This window comes from Bubalus bubalis, chromosome 17 (genome assembly GCF_019923935.1).
Source record: "Bubalus bubalis isolate 160015118507 breed Murrah chromosome 17, NDDB_SH_1, whole genome shotgun sequence".
In the NCBI taxonomy this organism is placed as follows: Eukaryota; Metazoa; Chordata; class Mammalia; order Artiodactyla; family Bovidae; genus Bubalus; species Bubalus bubalis.
Window position 1 is genome coordinate 62314450 of NC_059173.1, and position 19526 is coordinate 62333975.

The 19526-nt window shown below is 41.6% G+C and overlaps 1 protein-coding gene across 8 annotated transcripts in view; it reads right to left on the minus strand.

Moving 5' to 3' along the window:
- The window catches only part of NR3C2 (nuclear receptor subfamily 3 group C member 2), a 437470-nt gene continuing 417944 nt past the window's right edge, over positions 1–19526 (minus strand). For 2 of the 8 annotated variants that reach the window (XM_006044233.4, XM_006044235.4), the window contains exon 9: positions 1–2761. In XM_006044233.4, coding sequence (XP_006044295.1) covers positions 2606–2761 — 156 coding nt within the window. In that variant the 3' untranslated portion in view covers positions 1–2605. Of the gene's footprint in view, positions 2762–4039; positions 4067–5060; positions 5726–6519; positions 6846–12005; positions 12060–19526 lie in introns of those variants that run through there. The other 6 variants (XM_044930652.2, XM_044930653.2, XM_044930658.2 and 3 more) reach the window with 5 other exon arrangements.

A 19526-nucleotide genomic window follows, 5' to 3' on the forward strand; every position in this document is an offset into this window, starting at 1 on the left:
TGATTAAAGTAAAGGATTTATTGTAATCTGCTTACAGTCCTTTGCAAAGACAGACATATGTTTTTGCATAAAGATATAAATTGCTTCATTTTAAACTAATTTAGTGTGGTTTTTTTTTTAATTATATGAAGAAGTTTTGGTGAATTATGAATTGTACCAAACCAAGATTTTAAAGAGCAATATGGTACAAAAATAAGAGCAGACAGACAATCTGGACTGGGACAGGCATTCAACAGTGGATTTAGAATATGGCTTTGCTGTTTACTCAAGCAAAGTTACCCGGAGACACACAGAGAGTCAGTAACTTTGTTAATACAAAAAGCTGATGCAGACTGTCTCCATCCCAAACCCGGTTACGTCGAAATTCTGATTTCATAAAAAGTCAGTCTGAGTTAAAAGCTGCTCTTATGAAGCCATTTCTTTCCCAGAAACCCCCAGTCCGCATGCGGCGTATTTATCAACTTCCAAGTGTGCCTTTCATATTGCTGTGCATGTAAGTTGACTGTATTGAAAGATCTGCCTATAAATTAAATTCCTGAAATTGCAAATTATGTAAGAAAACACTCCTCTGTCTGAGTGCAGCTTTCACAGGTTCCCCCTTGCATAAGGCAGGTGTCTTCTGAGAGACAGGGTAATGTTGCCTGCATGGTGAACCCTGGAGAAAAGGGTCGATCCCAGCGCTGCCATCTCCCGGCCTTGGGGTTCCCCAGCTCTAGCTTTTTAGGTTTTGGAAAAGAGTAAGATTTCACTGAGTACCTGAAGATTATCATCACTTTCCCAAGATTAATTTGGCCTCTATTCAAAGTAGTTTATTTAGTGCAATCATATTAAGTTTCCCCAAAGATATATATATCTGTTTGTGATTTGGGGCAAGAGAAAAAGCCATAAATTGCCTCAGTGCCAAACAGATTAGTAAATGAAAAATTTTAGTGCCACTGTCTTGCTTTTATGATCTGTAGTGTTTTTTTTTTTTTCCCCCAAAACTGTTTACATATAAAATTTTATTTTTAAATCCTACCTTTTAAAAATCTAAAAACCCTCTAATTATCGTGCGGTCTCCACGCTGTTCTGACTGAACTGTGCCCAGGAGCATCTTCCAAGGGCTTCCTGCCATGATCTACGTGTTCCTGTGACCAGTTCCAGGAGTGCAACACCCCCTTCTGTGACCGGAAGTGAACATTTCACCTTTTGCAGACATAGAGAGTGCATGGAATTTTTCCCCGCCCCCCTGCCCCCCGAAAGGAGAAAATTCAATTTCTAAAATGGGATGAAGAAGATGAGCACTCTGAGCCACAGCCTTTCCAGTCTCTCTCCTAACGTGGATTCTGCTGCTTGAGGGGGAAGAGGCAGCTCTCCTAAAGCCACAGCACTCCTGGGACATCCTCTCACAGGGGTGTCGTCGAAGGACACCTTCACGGAGCTGCAGACACCACGCTGCGCTGTCCCCACTGGAAGGAGGATGGAGCCGAAGCCAGAAAATGCACTCGAGTCCCATGAACACCCCAAGCGGGAGACCAAGGACGAAACGAAAGTACAGAAGTAGAAAGGCTTAGAGACAACCGAAGAGGTTTAAGTGTGGTTATTTACAACAGAGACTGTAAAACGGTAAATTAGATATGAAGCTAAAAAAGGCACAGCTTTCCCTTTCTTAAATACACTGTAAACGGTTCATGGTGCATGCAGAACATTTCACTTTACAAAAAAAAAATTTTTTTTACCTTGTTGGTTTAGACAAAGATAGTACTTAAATAGTCTCCAGCAAAATAGAATTCTTTCAAAAATACTTTCCCATTCATCCTATTAACCATTAAAGATTTTTTTTTTTTTTTTGTATGTGTCTCATTTACAAAAGTTCCTTATACCTTATTTTAGGTCCTTCACAATTTATACATACAATAATGTACAGCACAGCAAAAGACTGCAAAAATTATCTGTAAAGCCAACACAATAGATACTAGAAATTGAAACCAAGGCATTTTTCTGAACATCTTATCCATTCTAATTAAATAATAAGTGGAGAGGGTGTGGATACCAGTGATGCAGAAAGACGTGGGTGAAGACGCACCCCTGTGGGAGCTGCCAGGCCACTCCACGTGCTCCGTTATTACACAACAGGAATCTGTATATATTTTTTTTGTGGTTTTTTTTAAATAACAAAAGAATATTAATGCCCCATATTGACTATACGTTTTTATGTGCAAACCAAGGGTGAGCTTGAAAAAGTTCGTTAGTTCTTGAACCCTTTTAACACAAGCGAACGATCCCAGAAACGACATGGCATAGTTAAAACTTCCATCTGTTAAAATATCAAAATCAGAAAGTTATTGACTAGATATGGCTTTTCATCCGGAGGAACAGGAACATGTTTCTAAGCGCTGGGGGTTGGAGAAGGAAGAACCTTCCAGACTGTGCAGGTCTCGCCAAAGCCACGTCACCCTGCCTGCCCGCCTCCCAACCCTTGACATGATTTTCAACTTGAGAAACTGCTGAACAAGTGGAATAAACCATCATGTGTGTCAAAAATAGGATTTTTCTTGGGTCCTTCATGGGTGTGGAACAACACGGGGAAACTTAAGGCAAAGTTCTTCTTGTGAGACGTCTCCCGTCACTTCCTGTGAAAGTAAAGGGTCTTGGCATTCCCGGACTCCACCTTTGGCAGCTGGTCACTGATGATCTCCACCAGCATCGCTGGGAACTCCACTTTCAGGGCCTGGGACTCCCGGAAGGTATAGAAGCAAAATTCCAACAAGTCGCTCACCAGCTGCAACAGACAGACAGAGGGCCGTGAGGGCGAAGCCCGATTCCCACTCTGGCCTGCAGCGGGGGCAACATTCATAAACCCGACCGTGTCTATGAAGCCACCTAGCTCACATGGCTAAGTCATCCATCCTGGGGGAGGAAGGAGGATGTACCTGCTGTGTGGAATATGCCTTTTGTGCAAAACGGATTCCAGAGGCTCAGGGCCAGTAACAAAGCCCAGAGTGGCAGCAGACATCACTGACTCATTTGTAAGTGTGGAGTTGGGTGGGGCAGGTATCAGTACACATGTGTAGCTCTGGACCCTGGCACTGAGCCTTCCCCAGCCCGTAAGGCCTGACCGGGCCCTGCCAGTGGAGCTGTGGCTGCTGGGGGGCCAGACTCCTTCCTTCAGGACCCCAGTCCTGAGCTGAGGGCTGAGAAGTCTTTCTTAAGGTGGAATTGACATATAACTTGGTGGGAGTTTAAGGTGTACAGGGGTAGATTTGACACACTTATAATACTGCAACATGAACACCTCTATTAAGGTACATCGTTAACCATTTCTTTTTTATGGTGAGAACTTTTAGATCTCACTTAGCAGCCTTCCAGTGTATAATACAGCATTATTACTATAGCCACCATGCTGTATACTAGACCCCCAGAACTTGTTCCTCTTATAACTGGAAATTTGTACTCTTTTACCAATATCTCATTTTCCCCACCTTCTGGTAACCACCATTCTACTGTTTCTATTCATTTGCTATTTTAGGTTCCACATGTAAGTGAAGTTGTACAGGAGGAGTTTTCTGTCTGATTTATCTCACTGAGCATAATCCTCCCTGGGCTTCCCTGGTGGCTCAGATTAGGTAAAGAATCCACCTGCAATGCTGGAGACCGGGGTTTGATCCCTGGGTTGGGAAGATCCCCTGGAGGAGAGCATGGCAACACACTCCAGTATTCTTGCCTGGAGAATCCCCATGGAGAGGGGAGTCTGTGGGCTACAGTCCATGGAGTTGCAAAGAGTCAGACGCGACTGACTGACTAAGCACACGGCACAGTCTTCCCTCAGCGCACCGTGTTGTTGCAAAGAGTGGCGTTTCCTTGTTTCTCATGGCTGGACAATGTTCCTGTGTGTGTGTGTGTAGTATACACTGATGTACTTTACATATATATATATGTAATATTATCTTTATCCATTCATCCATTCTCAGTCACTCTGAGAACATGAAAACATCAAGGAAAACTGTCTTGCCGCCTGTCCAGCCATCTTCCCTCCTCTGTGACCCAAGGACTTTGCTATCCTCCTGGAGCTGAACTACTCCCAATTCTGTAAGTTAAGGAAAAGACAAACCCACAAATGCAGTATAGCATTACTGGTTGCTTACTAGGAATATAATTTCAAATCAGAAAGTATATATTCTAATTTTTCTTGAGTTAATTCCATATCCTATTATGGGAAAAATGACTTTTGGTCATTTCCCACTGTATTAAAGTATGTAATATTAACAAAACGTCTAAAATAATTGTCATCTTAATAAAGTGGTTTTCACTTTATTAAGTGAAAACCTGTAACTTTCCCTCAAGATTAAAAAAAAAAAAGGCAATCTGCAGGCTTATATTGAGTCAGGTAGTAAATGACTGTGTGGTAAGGGAGTTCAAAACAAACCAGGAATCTCAGAAAACCCATGGGGAGCAATATCTGATGCTTCTGTTTGTGCCTGAATATGCCCTCAGTGCAGGTCCAAGGACTGAACTCTCTGTACCCACAGAAAGTTGAGGCCTCACAGGCTGTGAGACAGTGTGAGGCAGTCTCTGCTCTGGCTTGTTCAGGCACACACGTGCTTGCTTAGTGAATGATAGGCTTCAACTTCCCCATCTGTAAAATGGGGGCAAGAAGAGTATCCTGCTGCTATTGGGACATCCCTCCTGGTCCAGTGGTTAAGACCCCCCCATGCTTCCAATGCAGGGGGCACGGGTTTGATCCCTGGTCAGGGGACTGAGAGCCCACATGCCGTGTGGCACAGCCAAAATAACTAACTATCTGCTGCATGAGGCTGCAGGAGTGACTGAATCTGTGAACCAGCATGGAGTAATAAGCACTGAACAGGTCCCAATTCGCAATCATCCTTTCCCTCTTCCCAAACTCCTTCCACCATCACTTTGCAAACTAGGACACAGTTTGCAAGACCTGCTCTGGAGCATCTTTGTGTAACTTGGTTCTCAGGCCCCCTCTTCTATAAAACGTGAGATGTGGGAACTTTACGTTTGGCCTTTTCTGGAAAGAGACTCTTGAACGAGATCTGCAATGGCAAGTTGCTTGATTGTTTCAGGTGGTGGTCCAGTGGCTGCGAGAACTAAAAGCCACGCTGGGTCTTGCTCACCAGACTTGGTGCCACAAAGAAGTCTCACCGTGGGCGGCAAAGCATGCCTGTCAGTGGTGCCGGCCAAGGGCACCTGGGACCCAGTTTAGGTTCACCCTGGTCTCCGCCCCTGCTGCTCCTGAGCAAGACAGCAGAGCTCTGCCACACCCTACATGTCTTTGGGGATGGGATGGGCTCACATCCAGAGAGAAAGGCTCCCCGTGGCTCAGAGTGTCTGGGGAGGGCTGAGGTCTTACCCACCTCTAATCCATCCATCCATCCCAACGAGGGCACCTACCCCAGACCAGGCGCTTGGACCCTCAGTGGACATGACAGAGTCCTGTTCTACTGGGAGGAGACGTCAGTGCAGGAGGTCAGGTGTGGACAGTGGCCCGAGTGAAAAGGGGACGTTGGTACGTGGCCTGAGGACAGTGGAGTGGGGTCTCTCGGCAGACTCAGAGCAGCAGGAAGCTTGTGGGCGGCAGCTGCTGGCTGACAGACTACCATCCCTGGTGCGTCAGCTGAGGGCCAGGGCCACTTAGGGTTTATGTTGCAAACGGGCGCCAGCACTGCTGACCTCTGTACGCGATGAGAGAGGAGGAAGCAGAGGCAGCCAGTCCGTGAACCTGAAGTAGCACGCAGGGGAGCACCTCTGTGAGTCTGTGAATGGGGACAGGCCCCGTCTTTACCAGCCACATGAGCATCACCTAGGAGATGCGGAGCATGGACCAGATGGGAGGACAGCAGGCCCGGGGCTTGGCGGGCCTTCCTGACAGGTTGGCTGGGGGCAAGTGTCCTAGGTGCTACTATGACCCTGCATATTATAACTAGGGGCTGACATTTCCTGCCCACCTCTGGACCGTGGGCAAGGAAAGCAGCTTGATTCCAGTCATGAGCTATACCCAGGGCTTCTGTTCAAAAGAGATGTCAGCTGCCGAGGGAGGGGTCTCACGTGGGGTAACCTCTGACCCTGAAAACACCTGGAGGGGGGGCCCCATTAGCACTAACTACTCTTAGGAAAGGGTTCACTGCTTGCTGTTGGGGTGGCCAAGATGCCCAGAAGCCCCCAGGAGCTACCAGAAGGTGCTAGCTGCCTCACAAGCCTGCCTGACTTACTGCCCTCAGAGGGCTGCAAAGCTCTGAAGACCCCAACCCAGCAGAACCTGGGCTGGTGGTTGCAGTCGGTGGGGTCAGAGAACATCTGAGAATAAAAGCCAGGAGCCCCTGGTCCAGGCTGTAGGACCTGCCTGCCAGACGCCTGCTGACCCACAGCCAGAGCACCAGGTGTCCCTGGCCCTTCAAAGATGCTGAGGCGCCTGCTGCTGCAGTAGGTACAAGGGAACCGTCCCTCCTAGAGAAAAGCAAGGCACAGGAAGAGCGAGGCTGCAGATGGTCAGAGCATGAGGTGGGGACTAGATCCTGAGAGCTGGGATTTACATTTTGTTGCATCAGCAGGAATGCTGACCCAACAGAATGTACACCAGTTCCTGAGACAAACTGCTGTATCATGGAGACACATCTACTGGTCATGCTGCACACAAGCATGAGTTTCCTGGGTGTCAGCGCTCACGTACAGCAGGTGGCTTCTCTGTCCAAGGCCAGAGGAGCCAGGAAACACAGGGACAACGAAGTATGTGTGATGTACGTCCCTCACGAGGCACCGTCCTGTCTTCTGCCCCAGGCACAGAGAGTTGGTGGTGGTGGGCAGGCCACAGTCAACAACCTGGAAGGTCGGTAAGTACAAGGCTAGAAGGAGAGTCATGAAGCCTAATTATAATAAGCAATAAGAGTCCACACAAACTCTGCCGGCCAGAAGGGAACGGCAGGATATATTTAAAGTACTGAAAGGGAAAAATCTACCATCAAGATTATTGTACCCAACAAGGATCTCATTCAAAATTGATGGAGAAATAAAAAGGGACTTATATAGTCAAGAGATACGAGAAGAAAAAGATATACAAAATCAACCCCAAACAATTAAGAAAATGGCAATAGGAACATATATATCAATAATTTAAATGTAAACAGATTAAATGCTCCAACCGAAAGACACAAATTGGCTGAATGGATACAAAAACAAGACCCATATATATGTTGTCTACAAGAAACCCACTTCAGACCTAAAGACACATATAGACTGAAAGTGAGAGGATAGAAAAATATATTCCATGCAAATGGGAAGCAAAAGAAAGCTGGATTATCAATCCTCATATCAGACAAAATAGACCTTAAAGGATATTACAAGAGATAAGGAAGGACAGTACATAATGATCAAGGGATCAATCTAAGAGGAAAATATAAGAATTGTAAACATCTATGCACCCAACACAGGAGCACCTCAATACATAAGACAGACATAACAGGAGAAACTTAGAGTAACACATTAATAGGAGACTTTAACCCCTCACTTACACCAATGGACAGATCATCTGAACAGAAAATTAATAAGGAAACACAAGTCTTAAGTGATACATTAGATGAGATAGAACTCATTGATATCTTCAGGACATTCCATCCAAATGTAGAAAAATACACCTTCTTCTCAAATGCACATGGAACATTCTCCAGGATAGACCACATCTTAGGTCACAAATCAAGCCTCAGTAAATTTAAGAAAACTGAAATCATATCAAGCATCTTCTCTGACCACAATACTATGAGATTAGATATCAATTACAAGAAAAAAAACCTGTAAATACATGAACGCATGGAGATTAAATAATGTTTCTAAATAACCAACAGGTTACTGAAGAAATCAAAAGGTAAATGAAAAATTTCTAGAAACAAATGACAATGAAAACACAACTCAAAACCTATGGGATGCAGCAAAAGCAGTTCTAAGAGGGAAGTTTACAGCAATACAATCCTACCTCAAGAAACAAGAAAAACATTGAACACAACCTAACTTTACACCTAAAACAAATGGGAAAAAAAGAATAAAAATCCCCCAAAATTAGTAGAAGGAAAGAAATCATAAAGATCAGAGCAGAAATAAATGAAAAAGAAATGAAAAAAAAATAGTAAAGATTAATAAAACTAAAAGCTGGTTCTTTCAGAAGATAAACAAAATTGACAAACCTTTAGCCAAACTCAACAAGAAAAAAAGAATCAAATCAACAAAATTAGAAATGAAAAAGGAGAGGTTACAACAGACAATACAGAAATACAAAGGATAATAAGAGACTATTATGAACAACTATATGGCAATAAAATGGATAACCTGCAAGAAATGGACAGATTCTTTGAAAAGTTCAACCTTCCAAGACTGAACCAGGAAGAAATAGAAATTATGAACAACCCAATTACAAGCATGGAAATTGAAGCTGTGATCAATAATCTCCCAAAATACAAAAGCCCAGGACCAGATGGCTTCATAGGAGAATTCTATCAAACATTTGCCTATCCTTCTAAAACTCTTTCAAAAAACTGCAGAGGAAGGAACACTTCCAAACTCATTCTACGAGGCCACCATCACCCTGATACTAAAACCAGACAAAAACAACACACAAAAAAGAAAACTATAGGCCAATATCACTGATGAACATAGATGCAAAAATCCTCAACAAAACTTTAGTAAACAGAATTCAGCAACACATCAAAAAACTCATACACCATGATCAAGTTGGGTTTATTCCAGGAATGCAAGGATTCTTCAATATATGCAAATCAATAAATGTTATACACAATATTAACAAATTGAAAGATAAAAACCATATGATAACCTCAATATACGCAGAAAAAGCCTTCGACAAAATTAAGCATCCATTTATGATCAAAACTCTTCAAAAAATGGGCATAGAAGGAACCTACCTCAACACAGTAAAGGCCATATATGATAAGCCTACAGCAAACATTATTCTCAATGGTGAAACAGTGAAAACATTCCCCCTAAGATCAGGAAGAAGACAAGGGTGTCCACTTTCACCACTACTAGTCAACACAGTTCTGGAAGTCCTAGCTACAGCAATCAGAGAAGAAAAAGAAATAAAAGGAATCCAGATCAAAAAAAAGAAGTAAAGCTCTCACTGTTTGCAGATGACATGATACTGAACATAGAAAACCCTTAAGATAGTGTCAGAAAATGACTAGAGCTAATCAGTGAATTTAGCAAAGTTGCAGGATACAAAATCAATACACAGAAATCATTTGCATTTTATATACTAACAATGAAAAATCAGAAAGAAATTAAGGAATCAATCCCATTCATCACTGCAACAAAAAGAAGTATCTAGGAATAAACTTACCTAAGGATACAAAAGAACTGTACACAGAAAAGTATAAGACACTAATAAAAGAAATTAAAAACAACAAACGGAGAGATATTCCTTGTTCCTGAGTAGGAAGAATCATTGTGAATATGACTATATTACCAAATGCAATCTACAGATCAAATGCGATCCCTATCAAATTACCAATGGCATTTTTCACAGAACTAGAACAAAAAATTTCACAATTCATATGGGAACACAAAAGACCCTGAATAGCCAAAGCAGTCTTGAGAAAGAATGAAGCTGGAGAAATCAACCTTCCTGACTCCAGATGATACTACAAAGCTACAGTCATCAAGACAGTATGGTACTGGCACAAAGACAGAAATATAGACCAATGGAACAAGATAGAAAGCTCAGAAATAAACCCATGCACTTATGGTTCCCTTATTTTTGACAAAGGAGGCAAGAGTATACAATGGGGCAAAGACAGCCTCTTCAATAAATGGTGCTGGGAAAACTGGACAGCTACAAGTAAAAGAATGAAATTAGAACACTTCCTAACATCATACACAAAGATAAACTCAAAATGGATTAAAGACCTAAATGTAAGACCAGAAACTTTTAAAACCCTTGGAGGAAAAGACAGACATAGAAAAACTCGATGACATAAATCAAAGCAAGATCTCTCTATGACCCACCTCCTAGAGTAATGGAAATAAAAACAAAAGTAAACATATGGGACCTGATTAAACTTAAAAGTTTTTGCACAGCAAAGGAAACTATAAGCAAGGTGAAAAGACAACCCTCGGAATGGGAAAAAATAATAGCAAATGAAACAACTGACAAAGGATTAATTTTCAAAATATACAAGCAGCTCATGCAACTCAATACCAGAAAAACAAACAAAAGTGGAACAAGACCTAAACAGACATTTCTCCAAAGACGACATACTGATGGCTAACAAACACATGAAAAGATGGTCAACATTGCTCATTATTAGAGAAATCAAAACTACAATATCACCTCACACCAGTCAGAATGGCCATCATCAAAAATCTATAAACAATAAACGCTGGAGAGGGTGTGGAGAAAAGGGAATGCTCTTGCATTGTTGGTGGGAATGTAAATTGATACAGCCATTATGGAAGAGTGTATGGAGATTCCTTAAAAAACTAGGAATAAAACCACCATATGACCCAGCAATCCCACTCCAAGGCATATATCATGAGGAAACCAAAATTGAAACAGACACATGTATCCCACTGTTCACTGCAGCACTATTTACAATAGCTAGAACGTGGAAGCACCTAGATGCCCATCGACAGATGGGTGGATAAAGAAGCTGTGGTACATACACACGATGGAATATTACTCAGCCATAAAAAAGGAACACGTTTGAGTCAGTTCTAATGAGGTGGATGAACCAAGAACCTATTATATAGAATGAAGTGAGTCAGAAAGAGAAAGATATCGTATTCTAACACATACATACAGAATCTAGAAAAATGGTACTGAAGAATGTATTTACAGGGCAGCAATGGAGAAACAGAATAAACTTATGGACATGAGGAGAGGGTGAGATGTATGGAAAGAGTAACATGGAAACTTACATTACGATATGTAAAATAGATAGCCAGGGGGAATTTGCTGTATGCCTCAGGAAACTCAAACAGGGGCTCTGTATCAATCTAGAGGGGTGGGATGGGGCAGGAGATGGGAGGGAGGTTCCAAAGGAAGGGGACATATGTATACCTATGGCTAATTCATACTGAGGTTTGAGAGAAAACAACAGAATTCTGTAAAGCAATTATCCTTCAATAAATAAATAAATTTATTTTTTAAAAAGAGTCCATATTATTAGGAATCAAAGAAAGCCCTCTGTGTTGACTTTTCATTGTGTACAAAATGCATCTGGTTGGGGCACAGAAGTTTAGCTGCCTGCTCAGCATGACTGACTGAGAGCCCACATCAGGGCCACAGCTGTCAGGGGAGGGAGGCGCAGAGAAGCCTGGCAAGGTCACGGGGACTAGTGGCTCTGCTTGCTCGCCTTGGATGCTACTGGGCTTGGTCAGTGCCTTTTCCCCACTCTCTCCAATGAGTCATCGTTGCCTGTGGCAGGCTGATAGCTGGGCCCTGTTCCCACCATGAACTGAGGTCGTTTGTGGGGGGGACACAAGGAGGGTCCAGCCCTGCTGTTCTAAGGTTACAACCAGTGAGCAGTGATGGAGCACCTGAAAGATACAGCTTCTCTGCAGAAGGGTCCCCTGCGTTTTCAACGGCAAATAAATTAGCTGCTGACTCCAGAACTTTCACCTAATTAGGATGGAGCTTTTGCTTGAATTGAGCATTGGGTAGGGTGGGGGGCGGGGTGGGTGGTTAAGCTTTATTTGGGAAGATCAGAATTCTAGCCAGATATACTGATAGGGGGCAAAAGATACACAGCTTTGGCTCTCAATATTGCAGCAGTAATAGAAACAATCAGCAACTGTTTACCCTCGCTGTTCCAGCAAGAGCCTTGTGAGTGCTGGACAACGATGCAAGGAGTCTGGCCTTTGTTCAAAACCCCCCAACCTCCACCCAGCGTGGGCTAGTGTGGGAGATGCCAGGGTGTACACAGGTGGGGCCTCTGTGGCCAGGCAGAGCTGCTTCTCTCTGGCCAGTGGTGTCTCAGCAAAATGCGATGGTTAACAAAGCCCCCTCCTGCCCTGATTTAGTAGCATTTGCTTCTACACCCAGAAGAAAATATAACCTGTAACAACAAGGTTAGACTCTTTATTTGTGGGTTCCCATGGAAAACCCAGGCCCTGCAGTGAGGCTACCCTACTGAGTGTTCCTGGCAGGGTCTCCTAGAGGCTGCGTGTAGGAGAGTCCTAAAGGGCCTCCTAGATGCAACCGAGAGAAGTATCAGAAAGAGACCATCACAGAGTACTATCAACATCATGCATCCTCCTTTTTGTCTCCCCTTTGCAGCAAAGAATTAGTCATCCATCTGTGAACAAAAGCTCCTTTGTGGAACTCTGGGATCCTTGGGAGAAGTCTTGCCCACCTGTGTGTCTGATAGCAGGCAGGCGTATTTTGGCAAGGACTACGGAACCAGAGGAGCAGTGGGCCTGCCTGGAGCCCTCCTGCCATGGTTGAGAAAATACCCGGAGACTGCTGAGCTGGCCAGATACCCACCGACAAGGGAGGAACTGCAGAAAACCAGCCTTCCCAAGGGGAGATGCCAGCATACCGCTGCAGCAATAAACCCAAGCAAGTCTGTAAGTACTGGAGATGGAAAGAAGTTCATTAGTGTGCCTCCAACCCCGGGCAACACCGCATGGGGTCAAATTATCAGGTGGCAGCGACCCATCCCTAGGGGAAAAGGTGAGTGAGTGCCTGGCTACCCTGCTGTTGCAGGTCCCAGCTGGAGAAACCTGTTTCTTTACAGTAACACCCAGAGAACTGAGGTGGACCTCCATGACCGGAAGGAGGAGGGAGGAGATTGGGAAAGAGACAGGTAGGAATATCAAAGGACATTAAAGGCACACATTCTTTAAAGTCCACTCACGAGCTTCTGTGAATACTACACCTGGAGATCTCCCTAGAGAGTCCACAAGTACCCCCCAAATCCCCAAGTGCTAAACTCGCAACTCCCCCTGACTCTGCGGCTGGCATCTCGTGCACAGTCCCAAATGTGGTGCGGCAGGAGGAAGCTCCAGTAGACAGGAAGCGTGCTCAGAAACAGGCCCGGATCTGTGGGCAAGGGAGAAACCACAAGCTTCTCTAGCAGCACCACCTTCTGGAAACAAAAGAAGGGTCGAGTAGTCTGCCTGTGGCGCTGTAAGAACAGGACAGAAAAGCTGAAGAATTCTGCCACCACAGGAAGCAAAAGGTGTGGAAAGATGTACCCACACAAAGGCAGACAGATTCCAAGTAAGAGCACCAAAGAACAGAATATCCCATCTGAAGGCAACCGGCAGTAGTTTACGGCAGTATCTGCCATTTCAAGTGCAAAAAAATGCAATGCAGAACTGCAAGAAACATGAAAAATCGAGAAACGTGTCATCACTAAAAGACAGTAATTCCCTAAAAACTGAGATCAAAAGCATGGGCTTTTGCAATCTAGCTAAATTCAAGAAGAGCTGTTTTGAACAAACTCAGTGAGCTATAAGAGAACTCAGACAATTTAACAAGATTATGAAAAAATACAGGTTAAAAGTGAGTAATTTACCAAAGAAACATAAATCATAAAAAAAGAACCAAGCAGAAATTCTGGAGCTGAGGAGCTCATGGAATGAAATAAAAAAATGCTATAGAGAGCATCAGCAGTTGAGCAGAATTAAGGAAGAAATAACAAGTGAGTCAGAAGATTTCAAATACCCATGTAAAAGGAAAACAAAGGAAAAAGAATGAAAAACACTGAAGAAAGCCTATGGGATTGGGATTCCATCAAAAAACCTAACGTTAGAAAAATCAGGGGGTTCCAGAAGGAAGAGAGAGGGATATGGGGCAGAAAATTTATTTAAAGAAATAGCTGAGAACTTCCCAAACCTGGAGAGAAAAATGGACGTCCAAGTTCACAAGGTTACTCTAAGACACATTATAATGAAACTGTCAAACATCCAAAATAATGAATTCTAAAAATAGCCATTAGGCTCTCAGAAGATTTGTCAGTAGAAACCCTACAGGTCAGGAGAGAGTGGAATCACATACTCAAACTGTTGAGAGAAAAGAATTACCAGCAAAGACCTACCCAGCAAAATTATTTTTCAAATATGCAGGAGAAAAAGACTTTCCAAGACAGACAAAAACTGAGAGAGTTCATCACCACAAGACCCACCCTGCAAGAAATGCTGAAAGGATTACTTTAAGCTGAAATGAACAGATGCTAATCAGTGACATGAAAACACATGACTATACAACACGCTGGTAAAAGGTTAATATACAGTCAAATTTAGAAAATCCCAATTCTGTAATAGGATGGAATGTCAACCACTTTACTATAAAGGTCAAAGGAAAAGAATATTAAAAGTAATCATTATAGTGACTACAATGTGCTAAAGACACAATATAAGAAGAGGCAGATAATGACATAAAAATATACAAGTGGAGTTAGGTTGCTATGAACTTGAACTGTTTAATCTATGCAATGTCTTATGTAAGCCTCATGGTAACCACAAACCAAAAACCCTACAGCAGATGCACAAGAGATAAAAGGGAAACAGCATACCAAAATGGAAAATTACCAATTTACAAAGATAGGCAGAAGCAGAGTAAAAGAAACCATGGAAATACAAAGCAACCGGAAAACAATGAACAGGACGGGCATTACTAAGTCCTTACATTACCAACAACAACTCTAAGTATAAATGGACTGAATTTACCATCAAAAGACACAGTGGCTAGATGAATAAAAAATTTAGACCCAGCTATATGCCTCCTACAAGAGACTTCCTTCAGCTTTAAGGCAGCACTCACACAGGCTCAGAGTGAAAGGAAGGAAAGAGATGTTCCATGCAAGCAGAATCCAAATGAAAGCGAGAGCAACTATTCTCATGATAGAAAAAATAGACTTTAAGTCAAAAATGGTAACAAGAATCAAAGAAGGTCAATATATAATGGTAATGTGGTAAATTCATCAAGAAAACATAACCACTGTGTATGTATATACTTACATATGCAATATCAGAGCACCTAAATATATTAAACAAATAGTAACATATCTGAGGGGCGACATATACAACAATCCAATAACAGTAAAGGACTTAAACACCCTACTTTCAGCAATGAAGAGATCATCCAAACTGAAAATCCCTAAGAAAACACTGGACTTGAACCATACACTAATCCATACAGACCTAAGAGAACATTCCCTCCAACACAAGTAGAATATACATTCATCTCTGGGGGACATGGGACATTCTCCAGGATTGACCATATGACAGTCACAAAACAAGTCTGGGCAAATTTAAGAAGAGTGAAATCATACAAAGTATCATTTCTGACCATATAAACTAGAAATCAGTACAAGGAAGGTCAGAAGATCTACAAATCTGTAGAAATTAAACAGCACATTCCTAACTACAAATGTGTTAAAGAAGAAATTAAAAGGGAAATTAAAATATATCTTGAAACAAATGAAAATGGAAACAGTATACCAAGACCTATGGGATGCTGCAAGAGCAGTTCTGGGAAGACTTTATGGTGATAAATGCATATATTAAGAAGACAGATTTCAAATCAGTAGCCTAACTTTACACTTCAAGAAAACGGGAAGAAAAACAAAGTTCAGCAGAATGAAAGAAATGACAAAGATCACAATGGAAATAAATGAAATAGAGCTCAGAAAAACAGTAAGAAAAAAAACCCTAATGAAACTAAGAGCTAGTATTTTGAAACAATAAACTGGCAAAACTTTAGCTAGAGTCAAAAAAAAAGGGGGGGGCTCAAAACCTGAAAGAGGAGACATGACAACTGATACTACAAAAATACAATGGATTATAAGAGACTACTGTGAAAAATAATATGCTAATGAATGGGATAACTTGAAAGAGATGGACACATTCCTAGAAATACACAATCTAAATTAATCAATAACAGGTAAAGAGATTGAAACAGTAATCAAAAATCTCCAAATACAGACAACTCTGGACCAGATGGTTTCACTGGCAAATTCTACCAAACATTTAAAGATTAATGCCAGTCTTCCTCAAACTCTTCCTAAAAACTGAAGAAGAGGGAATACTTCCAAATTCCTTTTGCCAGGCCAGCATTACTAACATGAAAGCCAAAGATACTACAAGAAAACAAAACTATGCACCTATATCCCTGATGAATATAGATGCAAAAATTCTCAGCAGAATATTAACAAATAGAATTCAACGTAACAGTAAAAGGAGTATCACAACAAATTGGGATTTATCTCTGGGATTAAAGATAGTTCAACATAAACAAATCAATAAATGTGGTCCGTACATCCTAAGTCGCTTCAGTCAAGTTTGAGTCTTTGTGAACCTATGGATTGTAGCCCACCAGGCTGCTCTGTCCATGGGATTCTCCAGGCAAGAATATTTGAGTGGGTCCTCATTTCCCTCTCTAGGGATCTTCCAAACCTGGGAATCGAACCCTCATCTCTTAAGTCTCCTGCACTGGCAGGTTCTTTGCTGCTAGTGCCACCTGGGAATGTAGTACACTACATTAACAGAATTAAAACTTATATAATCATCTCAATAAATGCAGAAAAAGCATCTCATAAAATACAACATCCCTTTGTTAGGTAGTTAGAATAGGAAAAAAGAGTCCAGAATGTCAGTGACTAAAAGACAAAGAAGGGAAAAGCCCATGAAAACAGAACTAGGGAAGGTCCGAGGACCGGAGTGAGGACCTCAGGTAAAACAAACAGCCCTCCTGGCTAGCCCAATTTACATAGTGCAGACCAAGGGGGAGGAGAAAAAAACATATAAGAGGAGCCAAAACTGACCTGGGGGCTTCTCTTCCCTTTGTGGCTTTTGGGTTGGCACACCCTCACACCTCAAGGATGTATTTGCCTTTGCTTTCTAAATAAAACTAAGCTATAACACAGAGCTGTAACACTGGTCTGTCCGAGAAAATTACACGGGGCTGTAACACTGCTCTGTCCATCGCTTCAATTTTTGTTGCAATGAGACAGAACCGAGGAAATTACGAACACCCCTGACACCTTCATGAAGAATCTCTCAGCAAACTGGGTATTAAGGGAGCATACCTGAACAAAATAAAGGCCACATACGACAAACTCGGAGCTACTGTTATACTCAATGGAGAAAGATTGAAAGTTTTTCTTCTATTATCAGGAGCAAGGCAAGGGTGCCCACTCTCACCCCTCTTAATCAGTATAGTACTAGAAATCCTATCCAGGACAACAGTTGCTGATGTTCCGTTGCTAAGTCACGTGTGACTCTTTGTGGCCCCCGGACTGCAGCATTCCAGGCTCCCCTGTCCTTCACTATCTCCTGGATTGCTCAAATTCATGTCCATTGACACCAAAAACACAAGTAACAAAAGCAAAGTTTAACAAGTACAACTGCATCAAGCTATCAAGCTTCTGCAGAGCAAAAGAAACAATCAAAAAATGAAAAGGGAAACGACAGGCTAGGAGACAGTATCTTCAAATCATATAGAAGATAAGGGGTTAATATCCAAAATATATTAAAAATTCATAACTCAATAAGAAGCAATTTAATTGAACAATGGGTAGAGGAACTTAATATACTTTTTCTTTCTAAAGAAGACATCCAAATGGCCAAAAGTACATGAAAAAGATGCTCCACCTCACTAATCAGGGAAATGTAAATCAAAACCACAATGAGATACCAACTCCACTGATACCAGATAACGACACCTGTTAGAATCGCTGTCACCAAGAAGAGAAGAGATATGTGTTAGTGAGGATGTGAAGAAAATGAGACCCTGCACACTGTTGCTGGTGGGAATGCAAAGTGGTTCAGCCACTATGGAAAACAGTACAGCGGTTCCTCAAAACATTAGAACTACCCTACAATCCAGCAACCCCACTCCTGGTTATGTAGCTGAAGGGAAGGAAAACGGGGTATCAAAGAGATATATCCACTCTTGTGCAGCATTATTCAAAATAGTCAAGATATGGAAATAACCTAAGAGTCAACAGATGAATGGATGAAGAAGATGTGATACACACACACACACACATAAGAGACATTTTTCAGCCATGAGAAAGAAGGAAATGTGCAACAACTCTGATGACTGCAAGGGCATTATGTTAAGTCAGATGAGCCAGGGAGAGACAAATACTGTATGACCTTGTTTAAACGTGGAATCTAAACAAGCCAAACTCTTAAAAACTAAGAGTAGAAGACTGGTTACCAGGGGGATGAGGGACTTAGACAAACAGATGTTGTTAAAGGGTACATTTGAAAAAATTCAAGGATGCATTTATGATAAAAACTCTCACCTAAGTGGGTTTAGAGGGAACATATACTCAAGACAATAAAATCTATTTATGACAAATCCACAGCCAGTATAATACTCAGTGGTATTGAAGGGAAAAGCCTTCATGCTAAAATCTGGAACAAGTCAAGGACGCCCACTATCATCTCTTCTATTCAACACAGTACTAGAAGTCCTAGCCACAGCAATCAGATAAGAAAAAGAAATAAAACATATCCAAATTGGAAGGAAAGAGGTAAAATTGTCATATGAAGATGATATGATATAGAGAAAACCCTTAGGTGCTTCCCAGATTCCAACAAAAACTAGAGCTGATAAAGAAAATCAGCAAGGTGGTAGGATATATGATTAATATACAGAAACTTCTTTACACCAACAATAAAATATCATAAAGGGAATGTAAAAATAAAAACAATAACTTTTAAAATCAAACCACCCAAAATAAAAAACCTGACCAAGGAAGTGAATGACTTATATGCTGAGAACCATAAAACTGATACAGGAAACTGAAGATGATTCAAAGAAATGGAAAGATATGTGATGCTCTTGGTTTGGAAGAATTAATATTGTTAAAATGAACATATTACCCAAAGCACTCTACAGATTTAATGTGATCCCTGAAAAATTACCTATGACATTGTTCACAGAACTAGAATAATCCTAAAATTCATATGGAATCATAAAAGATCTAGAATTGCCAAAGGAACCCTGAAGAAAAAAAAAACAAAGTAAAGAGACATAACTCTCCCAGACTTCAAGCAATATGACAAGGCTACAGTAATCAAAAAAACGTTGTATTGGCACAAAAACAAACATATGGATCAATGGTACAGAAGACAGAGTCCAGAAATAAACACACACCTTTGATCAATTAATCTTCAATGAAGAGAAAAATAGACAATGGGAAAAAGGCTGTTCACCAAGTGGATCTGGAAAAGTTGGACTGTTGGATATAAACCAATGAAGTTAGAACACACCCTCCCACCATACACACACACAAAAACTCTAAATGGCTTAAGGGCTTAAACATAAGATCTGACACCATAAAACTCCTAAAAGAGATCATTGGCAAAACGTTTTCTGAAATAAATCATACCATAGGTCAGTCTCCCAAGGCAACAGAAATAAAAACAAACAAGTGGGATTTAATAAAACTTACAAGATTTGCACAGCAAGTGAAACCATAAACAAAATGAAAAGACAACATACAGGATGGGAGAAAATATTTGCACATGATGCAACTGACAAAGACTTGCATTTCCAAAACATA